The 25,409-nt window shown below is 35.1% G+C and overlaps 1 protein-coding gene across 1 annotated transcript in view; it reads right to left on the minus strand.

Annotated features, from left to right (window-relative positions):
* The window catches only part of NUDCD1 (NudC domain containing 1), a 91,279-nt gene that overhangs the window by 16,936 nt on the left and 48,934 nt on the right, over positions 1 to 25,409 (minus strand). Inside the window, exons 6-8 of the mRNA XM_031013776.3 lie at positions 20,971 to 21,175; positions 15,371 to 15,515; positions 11,033 to 11,158 (exon numbers count right to left, since the gene is read on the minus strand). Of these exons, the coding sequence (XP_030869636.1) occupies positions 11,033 to 11,158; positions 15,371 to 15,515; positions 20,971 to 21,175 (476 nt within the window). The remainder of the gene's footprint in view (positions 1 to 11,032; positions 11,159 to 15,370; positions 15,516 to 20,970; positions 21,176 to 25,409) is intronic.

A 25,409-nucleotide genomic window follows, 5' to 3' on the forward strand; every position in this document is an offset into this window, starting at 1 on the left:
AAGAGTCACACAGAAGATTAGGACACAATAAAAATATTAAAAAACATTATGAATATTTATCAGATTTTTATGAGGGCAATAATCTTCTAAGTGCAAGAAGGCAAATATATAAACATTACTCAAATACATAAACACTTAAGGCTGTCATTAAAGTGAGAAAAAATAAGCAACATTAACCAAAAACAGCCAAAGAGAAATGTCTACAACAATTATGACCCAAAATCAAATCATATGCTATTTTTTTCTTTTATTCGAGAGAAGGTCTCACTCTGTTGTAGGTTGCCTAGGCTGGAGTGTAGGCACCATTATAGCTCACTGGAACTTCCAACTCTTGGGCTCAAGAGATCTTCGGGCCTCAGGCCCCTGAGTAGCTAGGACTAGATGTGTGCACCACCACACCTGGCAAATTTTTTTTTATAGACAAGAGGTGGGGGTGGAGTCTCGCTATGTTGCCTAGGCTGGTCCTGACCTCCTGGCCTCAAGTGATCCTCCAGCCTTGGCTCCCTAAAGTCTGGGATTATCGGCATGAGCCACTGCACCTGGCCCATATGCTAGTCAAAAAGCTAAAAAGATAATGGGTACAACAGGAGCAAACAGAATTTAAAACAAGCATATAGAAATCAACTGCAATATGAGCCAAAGAAACTCAATGTATAATTCACATATCTCAGATATCAATTCATAACCATTAAGATGGAAATAGTATTAAGTAGTATTGCTATGCATACACACACACACACACACACGTCTCTTTGAGACTCTATACTCTGGCAATGCCAAATTTGTGCTGATTCTGAATCTCAAAAGAACCATCATCTCTGGGATATCACATAAATTGCAATATTTGCCTGATACAACTCTCTTTCCTCACTTTCCTACACTATAATTATTGTTATAAATATTTATTTACACGCTTGTTCCCCACATGACTGTATGTTTTAAAAGTAGAGACTGTCTTGATTACCAACAGGTCTTCAAAATTGAATGTAAGCACCATATACATTTATTTGCTCAATGTTGGCATGGTTACACTAAAAGTGGTGACAGGTAACTTCTGCAATATTTGTAGAGCACTTTAATCCAAGGCCAAGACTCTAAGATAATTAAAGAAATACATGTAGGGGGGTATTTTAAATGATTATATTTGTAATTTTTAAAAATCTAGGGGAAACATATTCATTAGATAACTGATTAAACTGTAGTATAAGCCTATATGACAGCATGCAATATATTAGTATAAAATGCTCATGGCAATATTAATTTTTAAAACAGTAGGCTACAAATTGAACCTACAGTATTGTTATAGACATAAAAATTACACAAGGACTACAAGGTGAAAGTTTCAAAAAGGTTAACATTAGCACTGCTAGATCAAGAAAATGAAAAATCCACACTAGAATGAATTACATATATATACATGATGAAAACTATGTAAGAGTCAAAACGAATGAAACTCAACTATACATGACAATGTGGTTGACTCTCACAAACTTAAAGAAAAGTCACAAAAGAATACTCCAGATTATGATTCCATTCATAGAGTTCAAGAACATGAAATTAACCTATTATTAAGAGGTAAATGTGATAAGGGCTGTTAAACATATAAGTAATAAATATTAACAATGAAATATTAGACATTCAGGACTGCTTTCTTGGGCAAGAGGAAAAAGGCATAAGGAGATATAAGTAGTTAAGAGATGAGATCTAGAAAACATAAAACACAAAAACATTGATTCATTGTTTATTTTAATTTACATCAATGCTATTAAAGCAATATATATTTTTTATAAAAGACTTCTACTTAAACTTTATTAAAATGATGCCTTCATACCAACATAATTTGCCCAGTTTAATTATTTTTCTAAATGTAAATTTTCTTCAAGTAGGACTCATAGGCCCTCAGGACTCACAGGGCCTCACTATGTACTAGTAAGGGCTAGTACATACCATAAAGAAGTATAATATATACCTATACATACACATCTGTACTAGTACACATACACACACAGGTATGGAGCACTGCATTACATGGTGTTATGAACAGCAATTACTGTTGCAACAAAAAAAAACGTCTTTTAGTTGTCAAACTACAAGGGCAACAAAATAGACTACTCACTTCAGCCACTCTCTATGGGCTAAAGGAATCTACCAAGAAAAAGAAAATTTAAATACTTTTATATGTGGTTTTACTTCGTATTGTTGTAAGTTAATTCTGCATTTCTCTTTAACTTCTGTATGTTTTGAAAGCAGAGATACTGACTGCTCTTTACTCTCTAATACCTTTCCAAATGTTAACGTCCCCAGTGGACAGACAAAATGGACTCCCATGGCTGAAGCGCTCAAAGTTAAAACAGAAGCAGGCAGCCATGGCTGGGTGAGGAAGTGGTCAACTATTGTGTTCTCAGAAAGCTGTTGTAAAAGTATGACACGACCTCCTTTTCCACAGCCAAGCCAAACCACTTCCTATTGTTGGTGCCAAAATAAACAGCAGCCAGAATCCCCTCACCCATCACTCACCATTTGAAAGAAACACTTGACAGAGACTTCTGGTTTTATGCTTGAAAACCAACCAGTCAGAGCTCACCTGCCCCAGTCAATCAGGGCTCAGCTGTGGTTATTCAGCTCAAACTATGGTTATTCAGAATTGGGTATTTGGCAAACATTCTTCCAAAGTAAATCAATCAATCATGGCTCAACTATATTGACCAAGGGGCTCAGCTGTGCTGACCGATCAGAACTAAGCTGTCATTCATTCATTTGCATAAACGGATCTGCTTGGGAACCTGGGCAGGAACTGTTGCTATAAAACCTGAATGTGGCCGGGTGCGGCGGCTCACACCCGTAATCCTAGCACTTTGGGAGACCAAGGTGGGTGAATAACGAGGTCATGAGTTTGGGACCAGCCTGGCCAACATGGTGAAACCTTGTCCCTACTAAAAATACAAAAAATTAGCTGGGCGTAATGGTGGGCACCTGTAATCCCAGCTACTCAGGAGGCTGAGGCAGGAGAATCGGTTGAACCTGGGAGGCAAAGGTTGCAGTGAGCCGAGATCGTGCCAATGCACTCCAGCTTGGGAGACAGAGCGAGACTCTGTCTCAAAAAAAAAAAAACCCGAACGCTGTCTTTGTTCTCTAGAACGCACCTTCATTTTACACTGAAGGCTGCCTAAGGCTACATCTCCTCAGTCTGTAAACTGTTCACTGGAATAAAGTCTCTTTCCTCCAAATTCCTTCTCAAAGAACTTTGTTCACACAGGGATGTTCACATAATGAACAACCTTAGAAGATAGAGTGCCTCCCTCCAGTACTATGGGCAAAATGTTTATGACAACAAGCAGTTAGACATGCTAACTGATCATTATAGCAGATTCAAGTTCCCTAAGCTCAAGTTTTCTCTCCTGTAATACAGCCTATTGATGTAGGTGGGAATCCATCTGGACCCATCCGTTTTGCCCAGTGGGAATTTTAGACTTGAGAAATTGGCATAAATATGCTAATGCTTATGCTGTTTACTGTGCAAAGTAATAAAGTCTCCAATCCAGTAATTTCCTGTCTCCTACCAGCATCCATTAAACTGGCAGGTTAACTTGTTAGCCTGTAAATGGGGTAAAATCTCAGAACCTTCACAGTTCTTGACGTAACTACTATTCTGCAACTTTCTAAGAATTAGTGCTGTTACTGTGTGAGTGGCATATACACACAATCTCTGCTTTAGCCACTCTCAAAGTATGATATGCAGAACCCTATTGGGTTGGGGAGGGGGGTGCTGGGAGACATCTTCAGGGGGTCCATAGGCTTAAAACTATTTTCATAATAATACTAAGATGTAAATTGCTTTCTCCCTATTTTTAAATTTGTATGGATGGTACAAAAGGAAAAGTAGGTAAAACTGCTGGAGTGATAGCATCAATTACTGCAAATAATAGCACCAGATACTAGTAATTACTTGAAGTTGCTACATTCTTCACTGCCATGTACTCACTGTAAAGAAAAGGCCAGTTTCACTTTAAAATGTCCTTGAGAAAGAAGTCAAAATGATTAACTTTATTAAATCTTGACTCTTGAGTATATGTCTTTTTAGTATTCTGCATGACTAAATAGGAAGTACACATAAAGCACTTCTGCTGCATACTAAAGTACCATGGTTGTCTCAAGGAAAAGCACTTGGGAATCGTTTGAGTTGCAAACACTGAAATGGCTGTTTTTTCATGGAACATCATTTTTACCTGAAACAACAGTCGACAAACTATGGTTATTCTGAATTGAGATTTGGCAAACATTTTTCCAAAGTAAATGACCAAAGTCTGTCACTTCAAGGAGAACACCCAAAAGTATTTGTTGCCAATGATAAAATTTCAGCTTTTGAACAAAACTTAGAATTTTGAAGAACTCATATTTATCACCATGAGGATATAATAGCCTGCCAATCCTTAAACACTTTTCTGGTGAGATTAGTGGTATATTAACAAATGCTTATGTGTGTATCGGTTTATATTGAATAATGAAATAGATTAGCATTTGGAAAGTCTGCATAACTCTGAGAAGCAATATTTCCAAGTTGTCGTCATGGGTAAAAACATCCATTCGAAGTGTCTCAAAAACCAACTGATTTTAAAGTAACAGAGCATGAAAAGTTTACATTGCAACTAATATTTAAGAAATGGGCATGTCAAATTTTGGTGTAATATCAAAGGAAAAAACTCACCATTAACTGCAAATGTTAATTAAGTATCCCTTTCTTTCCAGTTATATATCTATAGGAATCTGAATATATTTCAACTACAGTATCATATTGCAAGAGATTGAATGCAGAAGCAGATATAAGGATTCAACTATATTAATGCAGACATTAGAGAGATCTACAAAAATGTAAAACAATGACATTCCTCCTACTTTTTTTTTTTACTCTGGAAAATATCCTAATTTTCATTAGAAAATATTATTTATGTTAATAGGTTATTATTTTAAAATAAATATTTAAAAAATTTCTTAATTTCTAATATGATACGTTTTGATAAACATAATCCAAATATAAAAATTAAGTACACCAAAAAGCTTAAGGAGGTAAAGGCAGGCAAAGTAAACCCATTGGGTGGTTAAAAGGCTTGCTAAGAATACTAATTATTCAGTGAAACATAATTGCAAGGACAATGTTTAACCTAATTAAAAAATAAATCTCAAATATTCTAACATTAATTTTAATTACAAATGAATTGTTAGTAATTAAACAATTTTGTTTCGGAAAAATGCCGTTTACATGAAATTACTTGATTATTCATTACTTTGAATGACTTTTTTTGTAATGGATAATTCTATGTTTTTTATAATAATTTAAATTTTTCATTTCCAAATAGTTTAATAAAATATGGAGGGAAAAAAAAAGAATGTAAAGGGGTCCTGAGACCAAAAACCACTGGTTTAGATACTTTTTAAATGTTTTTTAAACTATTATAACTATTTACACTATTATAAATGCTCTAATAACTTCTGATCCTATCCTTAATATCCTCTTGAAAGGATTAACAATGTACAGCACTTGCCTTTCCTACTTCCTTTCATAATGACATTAACTTAAAAAAATTATTTTCTGTTTGTAACTCTTCCTCCTGTCTTGATGAGTTTATTTAAAAGTTACAAATATTATTTCAGGTGTTTCAATTTTATATCTTAAGCCAGTGGTCCCCAACTTTTTTGGCACCAAGGACACATTTCATGGAAGACAATTTTTTCACGGACAAAGGCAGGGGTGTGTGGGGGTTCCAGGATGAAATCTCAGATTATCAGGCATTAGTCTCATAAGGAGTGCATAATCTAGATCTCTTGCATGCACAGTTCACAATAACGCCACTTTGAGACTCTAAGACTGCTGCTCATCTGACAGGATGCGGAGCTCACCCACTGCTCACCTCCTGCTGTGCGACCAGGTTCCTAACAGGCCAGGGACCTGTAAGGTCTGTGGCCCAGGGGATTGGGGACCCCTGTCTTAAGCAACAGATGAATATCATCTGATCTAAGAAATTCACCATAATCTAGTACTTAAAAATATCCTTTCACCTTCTGGTCATTCAAGTCTATATAATTTGATTAATACAGATCAGTGTTGTCCAACAGAAATAAAATGGGAGCCACATACATAATTTTAAATTATCTAGTAGCCATATTTAAGCATTAAAAGAAACTGGATAAATTAACTTTAATAATATATTTTATTTAATGAAACATATCCAAATGATTATCATTTCAACATGAAAATTAATATAAAAATTTACTAGTAATAATTTTTTTTTTTGAGACGGAGTCTCGCTCTGTCGCCCAGGCCGGAGTGCAGTGGTGCGATCTCGGCTCACCGCAAGCTCCGCCTCCCAGGTTCACACTATTTTTGTGCCTCAGCCTCCCGAGTAGCTGGGACTACAGGTGCCTGCCACCATGCCTGGCTAATTTTTTTTTTTTTTTTTTTGTATTTTCAGTAGAGACGGGGTTTCACTGTGTTAGCCAGGATGGTCTCGATCTCCTGACCTCGTGATCCACCCACCTCGGCCTACCAAAGTGCTGGGATTACAGGCGTGAGCCACCTCGCCCGCCTATTTGTAATATTTTATGTTTTATGTATTTCATGTTTTCAAAATCTGGTTGTGTATTTTATATTTATACCACATTTCAATGCAGACTAGCCACATTTCAATTGCTCAATAGTCACCATATGGCCAGAGGCTAACATTTTGACAGCACAGCTCTTAGAAGTAAAAATAATTCATCTTCAATTCTATCTGAATTCTGATTTGTGCTTTACACTTCAGTGACCAATTTAATATTTCAGAGAAATATTAAATATTCAGTTCTGATATTTAATATTTCTTTTATTGTGCTGCTTCATTTATTTATTTAACATTTTATTTTCTAAATGGCAATTCTAACCCTAATGTCCATGTCTTTAAAGGAAACATATTTTGGGATATTTGTCATTTAAAACATAGAGTTCTGACCTTTTCATTACAGCATTATTTTCTAAAACTCTAAGGACATATACTAACCTTCCCACGTAAGGTAATTTCAAATTTCAAACATTGTATGAGTATCCATTCTACATATATGTTTATGCATTTTTACTTCACTGCATTTTTGTCTATATTTATAAAAATTAGTAATAGAAAAATCAAAATGCTTACAATTTTTAAATTTTATGTTCAGGGGTACTTGTGCAAGTTTGCTACATAGGTAAATTGCATGTCATGGGGGTTTGGTGTACAGAATATTTGGCCAACCAGGTAATAAGCATAGTTCCCGACAGGTAGTTTTTCAATCCTCACCCTCCTCCCTCCCTCCACCCTCAAGTAGGCTCTGGTGTCTGTTGTTTTTATTTGCGTGTCCATATGTACTCAGTATTTAGGATCTCACACGAGTCAGAATGGCCATTATTAAAAAGTAAAAAAATAACAGATGCTGGTGACATTGGGGAGAAAAGGGAACGCTTATACACTGCTAATGGGAATGTAAATTAGTTAGCTATTGTGGAAAGTAGCTTGGAGATTTCTCAAAGAACTCAAAGCAGAATTATCATCTGACCCAGCAATCCCATGATTGTATATATATCCAAAGAAATAAAAATTGTTCTACCATAAAGGGCTTATAATTATAAAAAGAAAGTTTGGTTTAAAATCCAACTGAAACAAAGATAAGAATCTTTAGTTTTAATTATACACTAATTGAAGTTAAACCAACAATTAAACTCTGAAATGTGATTAAATAGTTAAAACGGTATGTACAAAATACTGGAAATGTCTCATCAAATATTGTCTATAAAACCTATGGTACAGTGAAGGATTATTTGTTTATTTCTTAAGTTACTGAGGATAGAACCTGCTTACCACAGAAATCTATTGTTCACACTTCCTAGGAACACAGAAGACTAACTGTATTTATTCAGAAGTAAGGACTAACTGTAGTAGCTTAGTAACTCCAAATAGAAATTTATGATCCGGTTGTTTAGGGAAAATTACGGAAAGCATACTGGCAGCCTGAGAGATCTAGTTTCTACTACTGACTCTCGCTTTGATCCCATATAAACTCCATCTATCTCAGCTTGTCTTAATAAATCTGTAAAATGAATAAGATGAAATATGGAATTTCTTTGAAGCTGGAAAGATTGTCCCTTTTTATTATATATTGGACTTCTTCCCCACTCTTGATGTTTCCATCTACGACACTGAGAAGATCCACTGCTATAACATTCTAGCTTTTATAAATTCCTGAGGAGTGAAGTCACATTTGATTGGTAAATGTAAGAAAAATCGGTGTATTTTGCTCAGTTCTATCACTTTTTCCTATAAGGAGCTAGAGGCCTCAGGAAAGAAGAGGTTTCAGCTGCCCCTCTAGGGGCAGCCAGAGCTGATTTAACATTGCCTGTGACTATAGTTAAATCTGCTAAATTCTAGGACTTAGTAAGTAGATCCACTAAGCTTTGGTACTGTAATGTATCAGTAATAATGGTTTTATTTTGTCATTGCTTGGTTTTAATTAACATGCTCAAACATAGGAAATAAAGAAAGGTATCATAAACTGGGGGGTATCTTAGTGACCAACATTAAACTACTGATCAACAATACTTAGGAGTACTAAGATGAACTGAAATTCTCAGGGAAGCTATGTTTAAACCACAGCATTTTATGACACCTAAGATATAGCTGCCTTCCTTATAAAAGTTTGGCAGAAAACAGTATCCAAGAGTTATAGCACCTAAAACTATAACGTTAAGAAGAACAACCAGATTCTTCATTATTAGAACAAATAATCTCCAGTTAGTCAGATTCGAGAGCCTTCTATCAGTCACGCCTGCAACTGGTTCTCTAAAATTTAACCCAAGGTAATAAAAAGAAGAGCAGCTATGTGATAGCTCTTATTTATCACAATTCAAGGAATCATGTATGGGATTATGTCAAAACTAAACAACATCTAGGAAGTAAAACTCCTAAAAAATCAAAACAGCTCCAATAATCTTGGGTTTTGACCGGTACCCAGCCTGGATATAATAATCTGATTAAGAATACTGCTTACTCTTCAATTAGAAGAGTAATTGAAGAGGAAGCGGGAAAATTCATTTCTTGAGATCCAAGATGGACCTAAAACCATTTTTTTTTAAATTTAATGACTGTCACTAAAAGATAATTCTAAAGAAATATATTAAGCATCTATTATGAATCAGAACATTTGGTAGGTGTTGAGGACACCGGTAAAATGTCATACATGTGCTTTTTAGAACTTACTGGTGTTAAAGTGTGGCGAAGAAGAGAGCAGTGAAGAGATAGAAATTAATTGTAAAAGCAAATATTTAATTTTGATACAGTTTCAAATGGTACTTCTGCCTAGCCATTGGTCCTATGCCATTCCACCTCATTTATCTACACTGGTGTAATCTAGAAATGCTCATTTTACAACTTCTTTGAGTACTAATTAATGTTCAGCCATTAAATAAAGCTGGTAAGTATCCAAAAAGACTAGGAAGGGATAGCGAGTGAGAAGAACAGTTATATTTCCTTTTAGTCAGTAAAATGTTGGGCCAGAACTCAGACCTGGTAAGCCAGCTTCCCATGACACTTTTAACTTCGGTTACATGAATTCTGCTAGAATACACTTTCCCCCAAATCTCTACATGACAAAGAAACATCAGGGCACACCTGGCAGAAATTTTCCAGGTTTTTCTTGAAAACAGAACCTTTGAAACCTATATCAAAGACTCACAAGTCTAAAAACAGAAACAAAAGACCAAGTTGTTCTCAATCTCTGTTGCTTTTGCTTGGAATGAGTCTCCTAAATTTCCTTCTGGTTTCAGTAATAACACTAGATTAATTTCTATATGCACAGCTCTAAATTAGCCACTGATTTGCTGAGACACCCTGCTCACATAAACAACTCTATGAAACACATTTAGTAGTATTAACTAATGGTTAAAGATTACCCTAAGAAGGAATATCTAATAAGGTTCTAAATTAAAAAAAAAAAAAAAATCTACATCTACTGCACCAAGCGACTCCAGGCAGTCTTCTTCAGTATCTTAATACAAATCTGTCAAAGCTTGTAAACAGAGTGTAATTTTGAGGTGGTGGTGGGGGGGGGGGGGGGTGGGGGGAGGGTGAAATATATGCATATATGGCACACCAGAGAGAAAAGGAAAAACAAATTCCAGATGAATTAATGAGCTGCATAAAAAACATTCCAAAATATAAAAAGAAAAAAATTGACTCACTTGATATAGAAGCATTATCCAAATTTAAAACACATCATACAAATTGGTAAGAAACACTAAGACAAATAAAAACTTCACAAAAGAAATAGTTATTACATAAAATACTTGACAGTAAAAAAAAAAAAAAGATTGGCACAAGTTTATTTTACACACCAATTAGTAATGATCAAACAAAAGTGAAGGTGAAGATGCAGTGAATCAGGCAATAACTGCAATCATTACTAATAAAAATATAAGTGGTAATCAATTTGTCAGAGGCTTATGATTCATTAATTTGAATTCTGTAACTCGTTATTAGATAAATGTCTCTGGAAATAGAAAAGGCTTCATATGACAGAGATTTTTAAAAATAGCATCATCATAAATAATGTACTTTTAAAAAAGTTATTACTTATTGTAATGTGTAGAACCACTACATACAGACATGACCAACATCATAGCATAATCCAACCATTAAACCAGACATTTAAATAACATGAGGAAACACTTAAGTCCATACTGATGAATGAAAAAAAAAAAAGTGAAGTTATTATACATTACAGGGTGACAATTGTATATTAAAAAGCTGTCCAGAAAAGCACCACTTGAAAGATATCAATATGCAGTGGTACCAAAACTATACAACACTGTTTTGCTGAGTGTGGTAGTATGAAAAGATGCTACTTTATGGAGTGATGAGACTTATCAAAGCCAGTAACTGCTAATCAAGTATCTCTGAAAAACATATATAGACCAATCATTATCCGAGTAACTACTGACAAAATTTTAGAAATATTAATATCAGTAACTTACCACATGAGTAGTTTTTAATGTATTGCCATCAAATCTGCATAAACTGGAGCTCTCTTCAAAGAAAATATCACATTCTTCTAACTCTTGAGCATTGCAAGGTGGTTTTTCTTTATCTGGATTTGGATTCTTAGTCCAGAAAACAAAATAAGTAAATAAGTAAAACAAATAAACAAGGGAATGGGTTTCTTCATCTTTAAAAATGTTAAGGTTACAGCAGTAATTAAAAATGAATTGCAAACCTATGACCAATAAAATCATAATCACAAAAACAGAAATAACAGAATGACAAAGTCAACAGAAAAGGATATGAAAACAGGTATTATAAACAGTTCCATATACTCAAAGATGTAAAGGAAAACATAACCATGTTGAGAAAGAGAGAGATGAAAGAACCATACTGAACTTCTGGATATAAAAACACAAATCTGAAATGAAAAACAAAACAGATGTGACAGGCAGCTGATTAGACACTGCAGGAGAAAAGACCAGCGAGCTTGAAAAATAGCAATAGCGACTACAAAATGAAGCACAAAGACAAAACATAAAAGCAGGGAAACTCAGTGACCTGTGGAACAATATCAAATGGTCTAGCATATGGGTAACTGGAGGAGGGCAAGAAGAATGGGGAAAAAAATTGCGAATAAGTAATGGCCAACACTTTAGAATGTCAAAGAACTCCAAGCACAACAAACATTTTCTTTAAAAAATCAAAAATCACAGTAAGTCACATTATAATTAAATTTCTGAAAAGCAGAAATAAAGAAATTCCTAAAAGCAGACAGAGGAGGAAAAGATACATTATTTACAGAGGAACAAAGATGTAAAAGACAGCTGACTTCTCATCAGAAACTATGTAGGCCGGAATACAATCGTGGATATTTGAAGGTGTAAGAGAAAAAAACAAAAACCAAAACCTGTCAACACCAAATTATATACATAACAAAAATAACTTTGGAAAAGGGAAGAAAAGAGAAATATTTTTGCAGAAAAAAGCTCAGAGAATTTATTACCAGCAAATCTACACTAGAAAAAATGCTAAAAGAAGCTCTCAAGCCAGAAAAAAATAACATCAGATGAAAATGTCAATCAACACAAACGAATGCAGAATAGAGGAAAAGGCAAATATAAGAGTAAATGAAAGACCTGTTTTTCACATTTTTAATCTCTTTTAAAAGAGAATTACTGACTATAGCTAAAATAACAAGGTATTATTAATTTTAATAGAATATAAAATGTAAGACAACAATAATACAAAGAATAGAGTGGAAAATATAAATTTCTTAAATTACAGATGATACAGTTTTTAAAGATAGTTGGTGATAAGTCAAATATGTAACCTCTAGAACCACTAAAACACACACACACACACACACACACACACGCAAATATCTACCCAAACAGAAACACTGAAATATAGTTAACAATAAGCCTAAAGTAGACATAAATAAATTCACAAAATTCATAAATTTATAAAAGCAATTTTTAAATGTTCCCTTGCTTCAATGCAAGGGTCACTGTCTGGTCTTACATACCTCACAGAGTAACAGGATCACAATAATTAAGGAATAAATTATACAATATTTGCATATAGCAGCAATACAATTCTACAACTGACCAAATGTGTAAACATCTAGTTTGCTAAGATACAGAGATATGTTAATTCTCATGTTATTAAGAACTTAATGAAATGAACTGAGAGAATCTGAAACTAAATGGATGGGAGTTCTAGAAGATCTACATACTCAACATGTGTCCATGTCCCAGCTGGGATATGGAACCACCTAGTTGTGGCTGTTGCCTCTACTCTAAATATCAATGGGAACAATTATGGTTGCTGTGGCTGGCTGTAAAGGCACCGCCAGCAATCTCCTGGTTAGTTGATGCCATTGTGCACAGAAACTCAAGGAAATATCTATGTCCAGCAGAATAGAGAAAGTACCCTATAGATTTCTCCTTCCCTTCCCCTTCCAATTATTCATACTTTAGAAGCAGAAAAAATTAAAAGTTCAGGACTATCAAGGCCACCAGTGCTTCACAGGACAAGATTAGAGAGAAGGAAATTGCAGAGAAAAGGGTCAAACATGCTATATTGCTTTCCAAGGACCATTTGCTGATTTCTAAACTGAGTCGAAAAAGACAAGCGGAAAGCAGCAAATAAGGGGCTAAAAAGCTGAGTTTGGGGTATTAAAGTGCTTGGGAGTCAAAAATTAGACTTCAGAGTCCACACAGTAGGAGAAGACCTGGTAACCATCCTAGGCTTTCAGTTGAGATAAATGAAAAGTTTTGCCTTAGGTGTAAGAATAAACATGGAATAAATCAGCCATGTAAAAGACTGAAGCCCAGCATCAAATCAAATCAATCCCTATGGAATTAAGAAGGTAGGCAAAAATTTAGAGAATGCAGCTACAGTAGTGCTTAGAAGGATATGTATAACATTAAGTGCTTTCATTGGAACAGAAAGGTCAAAAATCAACTAAGTATCACCTTCAAAAATAGAAAAAAAGAGCAAAATAAATCCCCGGTAAACAAAAGGAAGAACATAATAAACGTAACACAGAAAAGAAGAAATGGAAAACTGAAAAACAAAGGCAATGGAAACAGATGCTCACATTAGACCTATATCTGTTAAAAGAAATGAAAAACATTAAAAACTAAGGCACCATAGTTAAGTGCCTTCCAAAAAAGCAAACTCAAGGTCCAGATTGTTTTACTGACAAATTCTACCAAACATTTTAAGACATAACACTAATTCTATACATTCTCTTCTAGAAATAGAAGAGAGAACACTTCCCTAATCATTTTACAAAGTTATTACCCCAGATACCCAAACTGGAAAAAGATGGCAAAAAACAAAACAACACAAAACAAAAAACCTATCCAATATTCCTCAGAAATAGACATAAAAATCCCCAAGAAAATATGAGCAAATCAAATTCAGCAATATGTAAAAGGATAATGCATCATGACCAAGAAGGGCTTATCCCACCAATGCAGAAAATTCTATAATCATTCATGATAAAAACTCTCAGCACACTACAAATAGAAGAAAATTTCTTCAATGTAATAAAAAGAATCTATCCTTCTTAATGATAAAAGTCGATTATTTTCCCCAAGATCACAAATAAGGCAAGAATGTCTGCTTTTACCATTCGAGAGTTCTATATAGCTGTGGAGTAGACATTCTAACCACTGCAGTAAGGCAAGTATGAATATTTGAAAAACATAAAACTGCCTTCAGCTGCAGATGAGACTGTATATTTGTCTTCTCAAAATCTAACAAACACACTGGTGTTCAGGCATAAATAACTTTCTCATAAACACTAACATTCAATTGAAACCATCGAGTTTAAAAGTAGTTAACTGCAATTATCTACAATCTCAAAACACATCTCCACTACTGTCACTATTATATCCCCAGAGCCTAATACAATAATACTTGCTGAATGAGTGAATATAAGGCAATGCAGCCTGCATGGCTTGTTGTAAACAGGGCTATGAAATCAAAGTTTTGTAGTCCTACATAAGAATTCCAGTGATTCCTGAAATTTTCAATTACTACTGGCAAACATGAAACTTAGTTTCTCTATTTAGCCATGTTTCCTTTTGATAGCGACATTCACTTTGAATATTCCAGTCCTTCTTTTCTATCTTAGGATGCAAGTAACATTACAGTATAAATAATTTTTGCACAGTCTTCCTCATCTCTATAATTCAAGATGGCAATAAACCAGACATCTTTCATATGCTGGTATCATTGTTAGAAAATGAACACATAATTTCAAGTTCTGATGTACTGCTGTATTTGTTCACATTCTTAACATGATCTTACACGTCATGAGAGTGGGAATATATTCAACCTCATGATTAAGTATTGTGTTGTCACTGTAATCACCATAATGAATTACATTATAAAGAAAAAATATACTATATATGATACATATATCCTTGCAAAATTGTAAACTCACCTCAAAAATTTTAGTGATAAGTAGATTCTTAGCAAATAAACTGTTAACATAATTTTTGTCCTACCAGCATTGGTCAGTTAATTCTCCTAAAGAATACATGTAGAGAGAGAGCGTGCACAATACATACACACACATAAACAGATACAGACAAACCCTCTATACAGTATGACCACACATATATGTATGTATTTACATAGTGTAAGAAATAAATATTAGAACTTAGGCCATATTCAAACATCACTCAGATCAGTAGTATCTGATATGTATCTTTTATATTAGGAAAAGCAAAATATTATTTGAAAAGCATGGCATAATCTTCACATAACATATTTTTGGACCCTTGGAAAGTCACACTACTATTCCAACTACTTACCAGTTCTTCAGAGGTCAAATGCACCAAACGTTCAGCTATTGCAGCACACTGGGCTGAATCTCTTATAAGTTCCCCTTGTTTATCTCCAATTACTAGCTCTGGCCAGGTCAGTCCTTCATTCTTCTTAATCAAGGAAATCTCCAAGCTGGAAGTTTAAATGGGAAAAGTAATGTTACATTAAGCAATCATACAAATTATACGATCAGTAGCAAACATTGTTTGTTTCTGTCTTCTATAGAAAGAACCCTCCGGTGTCCAGAGGATGGTTTACCAAAAATCTTGCTCATTTAAGTTTTGCATGTGATGGAAAACCTATAATCCAACGGCAAATAGTCCAGATTTAATAAAGAAAGAAAGTACCACTGGAAATGGTACATCAAATGGCCTGAAGAGAGGATTGGCTGGAAAGAGTCAAGTCATCCAGAAAGTACTGGTATGCAGTATGTTCCTGAACTTAATAGAAATACAAGAAGCATGGATCTATAAGACATCTGGGGAATGGTCGGGGGTGTGGGCATGTAAGCAAAGAGTAAAAGGGCTGTAACTAAAGGATAATTCTTTGTGTCTGGAACCAACAATTAACTTTATTTTCACAAACTAAGAGCCATAATATACGATTATTAACCTGAAGATCAAGCAGGTTAAATCAACGCAAATCTTAATTTTAAAATACAGATGTTAAATAATTGAAAAGTAGAAATAAGGGAAAAAATTAACTTTGGTAATACAGGGAAAAAAGATGTTAATGTGTTCTCTATTAACTTATTTAAAATCTAATTCTGTACATGTAAACAACTAAACAATTCCAGATGCACTAAAAATGGCCTGTCAGGGAACCCTGAGATCAAGGACTGATGCAGCAGGAAAGGGAAAGAGAGCAGAGTCAAGGCAGACTATGGACATAGGAGAAGAAGTAACTTGGCCCATGTTCCTCTGGAATAGGAAGGAAAACCCAGGTAAGATGCTTTGAGAGCACCCACTGCTATAACAGAAAAGGGGAGTGGTAATAGCTATTCCACAACAAAGCAACCTTTTCCTTGTGCCATCTTTCGTACACATGTACCATATTAGCTCATGCCCTGGAACACAACTGCAAGAATACAATAATAACTATTATAGTTATCAAATAGGACACGCAAACTTACCAGCTGTTCTTTTTCAAGACTGTTACAATCACTACCTTATAAATTACAGCATTTAACATTTTTCTGAAATTACCTATTTTAAGAGACTATACAAAATAATAATATGAGTACTTATCATTAGCACTGAAAATTACTACCACAATTAAAGCCCAGATTTAGTCACATTTTTTCTTTTTGTGAGACACAGTCTCACTCTCTTGCCCAGGCTGCAGTGCAATGGCACAATCTCTCTTACTGCAACCTCCAACTCCCGGGTTCAAGTGACTCTCGTGCCTCAGCCTCCCAAGTAAGTAGCTGGGATCACAGGCCACGCCATCATGCCCACCCGGCTAATATTTGTATTTTTAGTAGAGACAGGGCTTTGTCATGTTGGCCAGACTGATCTTGAACTCCTGGCCTCAAGTGATCTGCCTGCCTTGGTCTCCCAAAGTGCTAGGATTATAGGTGTGAGCCACCGTGCCCAGCCCCCAGATTGAGTTACATTTTCTAAGGATAAAGGTAATCTTGATAATAATGATGATGATAATAATAGTAATAATGACCATAGCTTATACTTACCTATATGTCAGGTGCTGTCTTAAGCACTTTACATGTTTTAACTCATTGGTTACAACAACCAAATAAAGTACTGTAAATATTATTATCATCACCATTTTACAAGTAAGAAAAAAAAGTACTGAGGTTAAGCAACTTGCCAAGGTCACAAGCTATTTAAACAGTCTGGCTCTAAGTCCATGTTCTTCACTACTGCACTATTCTGCCTCTCTGAAAAAATATACGTAAATAACTATTAAAGAACATTTACCCAGTGAACTGTTCTTAGTTGTTACCTAAAGAGGTCTGAAAGAGTTGATACAATCTGTTATAATTTCCAAACCATCATTAATTTACACAGTTAATCAGTGCACCCTTCTTCTGACTGCATTTATACATTTTAAAACTAGTATTGTATGCTACCATCCAAGCAAAAAAAAAACCCCACACAATGCCAAATATAATAAACTACAGATTAGTTAAAAAAATCTTTCCAAAGTGAGACAACAGTAACTTTTGAAAACGAGAGGTACGAATAATTGTGTTTTTAAAACAACAATACCATCTACACTACATTGTAGTTATCTTTTTTAACACAAAATAATAATCAAACACCTCAAATTTAATGGAAAAATAATACTGATCTATGTTGATGCATTGAATGCTGAAACTACTTACATGAAGTCAAGCTATTCCCCCAGACCTTTGCTGGGTTACTGCTTGATGACTTACATTTAACAATATGTTCTAGTTGGTTTGCCAATTTGTAAATGTGACTCACATACACATACACATAATTAAATAGAGTATGTGGAGATACAAAATACTTTTAAAAGAACCTTTCAAGCAATTATTTTTGATATATTAAAAAGTGTAACAAAATCACCAAATGTCTTCATTAATGAAATGTAAGATACCTTTTACAACTTCAAACTTTCTATGAGCTAGATATATTTTTCTTGGATGCTCATGATTTAGACTTGTATCAGACTCACATGGATCATATACTACTAATTAAGAACCATACTTTGTGTAAAAACATCTAAGTTATCCTCTATGTAACATCAACTTAAAGCACAAGATTTAGGTTGTATTTTAAATCAACCATTTCTCATTTCTGACCAAATTTGACTATTTAAAAAATTAACTGCCTAACTCTATTCATTAATCCATCACTGAATTTAATAATTACTAAGACTTGATTTAAAATAAAAGAAAGTAATTTTAGTAATCCAAATAATTGGGGAATAAACAAACTGCCTGGAATAATAGATTTGCAAAATGGCACAGCTGTGGGGGGCAAAGGATTATAATTTTAAAAGACACTTAACTTTATCTTTTTTTAAAAAGACACAGTTTTGCTCCTTTAATTGAGGTGTAATTTATAAATAAAATTCACAGGTTTTAAGTGCAGAATTTACTGATTTTGACAAATGCATATACCTTTGTAACCCAATGAGGATACTGAATTATTTCCACCATACAGGCAGTTCCCTTGGCCTTTCTTCAGTCAATCTCCCTACACCCTAGAGATAACAAATGTTCTGATTTGTATCACCATAGATTAGTTTTGCCCTTCTAGAACTCCATATGTGGAATCATACAGTATGATTTTTTGTCTTTGGCTTCTTTCACTCCACATGTTTTAAATTCATTCATATTGCTTTTTATTTATTGCTAGCACTTTATTACAGAGTAACATTCCATTGTATGAATATACCACATGTACTTATCCATTCACCTTTTCAGTAACACTAGAGATATTTCTGGCTTTTATAAGTATGCCCGCTATGAATGTATGTTTGCAAATTTGTTTTGGCTTTGTTTTGTTTTTTAATATATATTTTCAGTTGGGCATGGTGGCTCACACCTGTAATCCTAGCACTTTGGGAGGTCGAAGCAGGCAGATCACTTGAGGTCAGGAGTTCGAGACCAGTCTGAGCAACATGGCAAAACCCCATCTCTACAAAAAATACAAAAATTAGCTGAGTGACTGTGCCACTGCACTCCAACCTGGGCAACAGAGTGAGACCCTGTCTCAGAAAAACAAAAAATTATATACATTCATTTATTTTGGTTAAACATCAAGGAGTAGAATTGTTAAGATTAAAAATAGGTATATGTTTAACTTGATATGAAACTGCTAAACAGTCTGCCAAAGTGATTGTATTATTATTTTACACTCGTACCAGATATGAATGAGTTGCTGGTGCCCCACATCCTTGCCAACGTTTGATACTGTCAGTCTTCAAAGTTTTAGTCATGTATTGGTGTCTCACTCTAGTTTTAATTTTCCTAATGTCTAATGATAATTACCTTTTGATGTGCTTACTAGCTGTTCATATATCTTCTATTGTGACATGTCTATTCAAATAATTTGACCATTTAAAAAAATTGGCTTCTTTTTATTATGAATTTGTAAGGCTTCCTTATACACTAAGAATGAAAGTCCTTTGTTTAAGATGAATACTGTGAATATTTTTTCCCAGTTCATGGCTTACCTTTTTGTTCTCTTAATGGTATCTTTAGAAGAACAAAAATTTTTAATTTTGATACGCAGAAAATGCCTGTTTTGAAGAAGCCTAACTTATGTATTTCTTTCCTTTTTTTTGAGACGTAGTTTCACTCTTATTGCCCAGGGCTGGAAAGCAATGGCCCGGTCTCGGCAACCTCCGCCTCCTGGGTTCAAGTAATTCTCCTGTCTCAGCCTCCCAAGTAGCTGGGATTACAGGCACCCGCCACCACGCCCAGCTAATTTTTGTGTTTTTAGTTGAGACGGGGTTTCACCATGTTGGTCAGGCTGGTCTCGAACTCCTGACCTCAGGCAATCCACCCGCCTCAGCCTCCCAAAGTGCTGGGATTACAGGCATGAGCCACTGTGCCTGGCCACTTATGTATTTCTTTTATGGCTTTGTGTCCTGAACACACAGTTCACAAAAGAAATGTAAATGGAGAATTTACATAAGAAAAAATTACTTCAATTTACAAAGAAATATTAATTATTCCACTTTTAGAAATTTATCCTTCATATATATTTCTACACATGTGAAATACTATGTATATAAACAGAAGTTATTGAAAACAACCTAAATTAACACAATAGAGGATTAATTGTCTAAAATGATGGTGCAGTTGATAGAATAAAATACCGTGATGTCATAAAAGAGAATTTAATAATTTTTATATATTCATTATGGAAAGATCCCTAAGATTTATCATTGCAAGTGAACAAAAGCAAGATGTATAATTGTGTAAAGTATGTGTTAAAAACTTTTTTATTGTTGTTAGAGACAGGGTTTTCTCTTTTTGCCTAGGCTGGTCACAAACTCCTGGCCTCAAGCAATCCTCCTACCTCAGCATCCCAAATGTTGGGATTACAGGCGTGAGCCACTGCAGCTAGCCACCAAAAGTAATTTTCCTTAAAGAAAAGGAAAAAGTATGTGTCATGCTTGAATGTATGTAAAATGTAACGACACTGATTGTGAGGAGTGGGAGGATGGGTGACCCACAGGCTTGTGTTGGAGGCAGACTTCTCACTCTACATCCTTTTGTATATTTAAAATTTTAAAGAATGGAAATATATTATCAAGCCAGCAAACTAAAGTTAAAAAAATTATTTCTATTAAAAAGTTTGAAAAAGTGCAATTTAAAATAGCCATTTTCACCTATGATTATTATTGTATCCAGAGCTGGTAAAACAAAGCACTACCATATTCTCCAAGTGATAGCTATGCTACTATCTTTAATTTCAACTAGAAATATGCTCTTTGACACAGTAATTCTATTTTTAATATATCTTAAGAAAAGTAACCAGCAATACAGACAGAACTATTGTATTAATCTCTGATGTAACCACTGTGGAAAGAGTGAAAAGAAAAGAAAAAAAGATAATAGAATATTAAAGTAAAATTTAAAAAATACCTATTACTCTCTTTAATTATCCATGTACTGCTTTCATGATCAATAGATGAATAGAGTTTTCCTTCTAAAAACTGGTGATCCTTCAGTACAATGTTGATGTGATCAGGCAAAAACTGTATTTGAATGTCCTCCTTAGTACTGTCTTCTGGAAGCCGTATGGTTACTGTCAAATCATCTTCAGTCTGTTGCCAGTAATACAGAGGTTCTATTAGGAAAAGAAAAATGCATCATGTAATAAAAAATTAGAGAAAGCATACACACACACAAAACCTATCTAAAAGAATTTTAGTATATTTACTAGTGATCATCTCACAAAACATAATTATAAACAAACATGCACAGATCTCTTTGAGGAATTTTCACTCAAAGATTTGCAGCAATTAACATGAAATTTTCCCCTTCCAGACTTACCTGATGCTTGAGGAGATAAAGCACTCATAAAATACTAATGATGGCAATCCTTTATCCTCATTTCTTCCCTCTCTCCCTCCCTTCCTCCCTCTTTCACTCCTTCTTTCCTTTAAACACACACACACACACACACACGGAGTGAATCCCTAGTTCAAAAGAACATAAAATATGTTACCCAGAAAAGCTAGCAAAGCAGTTACATAATAATATCTCAATGGATAGCTTCTGCCAGATAATGGGAATGGGAGGATGTGCAAAATCACATGCACTTTTAGTATAAATTAAAGGCCATACTATCCCAACCCTTCCTGTGCATACATCACAGCGCAGCCGGGCCCTCTCCACTCCATTTCTAAGCAGACCTCCAGGCATTCAAAGCACCTTGCCCAGATTGGCAGCCTGAACTGTCCCACCTTTCCTATTCATAGATCTGGTGTTGGGGGGCCCTCTCTGCTTCACACCCAGGTGGACTTTCAGGCATTCAAAGCACCTGTTTGCCTGTTTCAACAGCCTGAGTTAACCTACATCTCCTGTGCAGAGATTTTCATACAGAGGGGCCCTCTCTGCTCTATACCTAGGCAAAGCTCCAGGCACCTGGAGCTCTCCTAGATTAGGAGCTTATGCCATCCCCCAAACCCTGTCCAGAGAACTTGGGGCTGGGAGGGTTTCTCAGCTCCACACTTAGGCATGCCTCTGGGCATTTAGTGGCTGCCAGGTAGATTCTCCCTCAGCGCTGGTGTCCACACCTGCCACTGGGAGATCTGTAGGCAGATCTGCCCAGTCTCGTCCTGCCCATCTTGGCCCCCACTCCCCAGGGCTGAGCAGGGAGCTCAGACAACTGTGCAATCCAAGAATCAGCCCATTGCCTGAGGCAATAAGAGAGTTCTCCCAGTAAACAAGGATTAAGTACATACCCTGCTGCACTGGCTGCAATTGGCTGTTACTAACAAGCACCATCTACCGGCTTGTAGGTTAAACTGCATAGCCCAATATACAACCTGCCAACAGAAGTGCATAGGGCTATGGAAGCAAAGCCCAAAGACCCTACTCAGCATTCTCTATAGTCAAACCCCCTAGAGAGGGAAAGAGAAAGAAAACAAACAAACAAACAAACAAAAATAATATTATAAGGAAAGAAAGAAAAATAAAAAATCCTACCTGCACAAAAATATTATAAAAATTTGAAGTGCCAGGATCTCTAGATAAGAAACCAGAAAATCAAACACATGTTCTCACTCATAAGTGGGAGTTGAACAATGAGAACACATGGATACAGGGAGGGGAACATCACACACCGGGGTTGTCGGGGGGTTGGGGGCTAGGGGAGGGATAGCATTAGGAGAAATATCTAATGTAGATGACGGGTTGATGAGTGCAACAAATCACTATGGCACGTGTATACCTATGTAACAAACCTGCACGTTCTGCACATGTATCCCAGAACTTAAAAGTACAATTAAAAAATTCCAAAAAAAAAAAGAAACCAGTGCAAGAATTCTGGCACCACAAAAAAATCTGAATGTAGTGACACGACAAAAAATATCACTAGCTTTCTAGAAATGGTCCTTAACCAAAATAGACACTCAGAAATAAGACACAAAGAATTCAAAGCATGGATTGCAAGGAAGCTCAACAAGATCTAAGACAAGATTGAAAATCAATACAAAGAAACTTCTAAAGCAATCCAAGAAATGAAGGAAGAGATAAACATCTTTAAAAGAAATCAGTACAAACTTCTGGAATTGAAAAACTCACGTATGGAATTTCCAAATACAATTGAAAGCTTTATCAACAGACTGAACCGAGCAGAAGAAACAATTCTAGAACTTGAAGGCCAGTCTTTCAAACTAGTCCAGCTAGACCAAAATAAAGAAAAAAGAATTTTAAAAAAATGAACAAAGTCTCTGAGAAATATGAAATCATGTAAAGTAACCAACCCTATGAACTACTGGCATTCCAGAGAAGAAACACTAAACAAACTGAAAAACATATTTGAGGGAATAATTCAGAAAATTTCCCTAATCCTGCTAGAGGTAGACATTCAGGTGTAAGAAATCCAGAGAACCCCTGAGAAATACTATACAAAATGAAGATCACCAAGTCATATAGCACTAGACTGTCCAAGGTCAACACTAAAGAAAAAACCTTAAAGGCACCTAAAGAAAAGAGATTACATAGGGGAACCCCATTAGGCTAACAGCAGACTTCTCAGCAGAAACCTCACAAGCCAGGAGAGATTGAGGGCTATTTGCAGAATTTTTAAAGAAATTCCACCCAAGAATTTCATAACCCACTAAACTAAGCTTCATAAGTGAAAGAGAAACAAAATCTTTTCCAGGCAAGCAAGCACTAAGAGAATCACTTACCACTATACCAGCCTTAACAAGAGATCTTTAAGGAAGTTCTAAACAGGGAAACAAAAGAACAGTATCTGCTACCACAAAAACACAAGGACAGAGCCATAGTCCCTGTAAAGCAACTATACAATAGAAACTACAAAGCAATCAGTAACAACTTCATGATAGAATCAAAACTTCACATAACAATATTAACCTTAAATATAAATGATCAAAACATCCCACTTGAAAGGCACAGAGTAGAAAGCTGGATTTAAAAAAAAAAAAACAAAAAACAAAAACAAGGCCCATCGGCATTCTACAAGAGACCCATCTAACACATAATGACACCCACAGGCTCAAAGTAAAGGGCTGGAAAAAAACTTGCTATGCAAATGGAAAACAAAAAGGGCAGGAGTCACAATTCTTACATCAGATAAAACAGACTTTAAACCAACAAAGGTAAAAAAGGACAAAGGGCATTACATAATAATAAAGGGTTCAATTCAATGAGAAGACTGAACTATCCCAAATATATATGTGCTCAACATTGGAGCACCCTGATACATAAAAACAAGTACTTCTAGACCTATGGAAAGACTTAGCCACAAGACAATAGTGGGGAACTTCAACATACCACTCACAGCATCACACAGATCATCAAGGTAGAAAACTAAAGAAAAAAAGTATGGACTTAAATTTGACACTTAATCTAATAGACATCTACAGAATACCCCACCCATCAACCACAGAATATAAATCCTACTCATCTGCACACAGAACATACTCCAAGATCACTCACACACTCAGCCATAAAGCAAGTCTCAATAAATTATAAAAAATGAAATCATACCAATCATACTCTAAGATCACAGTGGAATAAAAATAGAAATCAATACCAAGAAGATCTCTCAAAAACCACACAGTATCATGGAAATTATCTGGGATGCAGCAAAAGCAGTGTTAAGAGGAAAGTGCTATGTATCTACCTCAAAAAGTAAGAAAAGCCTCAAATTAACGATCTAATATCACACCCAGAAGAACAAGAAAAAAAAACAAATTAACACCAAAGCTAGCAAAAGAAAAGAAATAACTAAAATCATAGCAGAACTGAATGAAATTGAGACCCAAATATACAAACAATGAATCCATGAAACCAAAAGTTGGTTTTTTTTTGAAAGGATAAACAAGATCAATAGACTGTTAGCTAGATTAACAAAAAAAGAGAAGATACAAATAAACACAATCAGAAATGAAAAGGTAACATTACAACCAATTCCACAGAAATACAAAAAAAAACCCAGAGACTATTATGAAGCCCTGTATCCCACAAACTAGAAAATCCAGAGAAAATGGATAAATTCCTAGAAACACAATCTCCCAAGATTGAATCAGAAAGCAACTGAAACCTTGAACAGACCAATATCAAGTTCCAAAATTCAATCAGTAATAAAAAAATCTATCAACCAAAGAAAGCCCTGGACAGATGGATTCACATCCAAATTCTACTAGACATACAAGGAAAAGCCGGTACCAATTCTACTGAAACTATTCCAAAAAAATCGAGGAGGAGGAACTCCCTCCCTAACTCACTCTATGAAGGCAGCATCACCTTGATACCAAAACCTGGCAAAGACACACACACACACAAAAACTACAGGCCAATATCCCCGATGAACATAGATGTAAAAA

The sequence above is a fragment of the Gorilla gorilla genome, chromosome 7 (assembly GCF_029281585.2).
Source record: "Gorilla gorilla gorilla isolate KB3781 chromosome 7, NHGRI_mGorGor1-v2.1_pri, whole genome shotgun sequence".
Taxonomy (NCBI): Eukaryota; Metazoa; Chordata; class Mammalia; order Primates; family Hominidae; genus Gorilla; species Gorilla gorilla.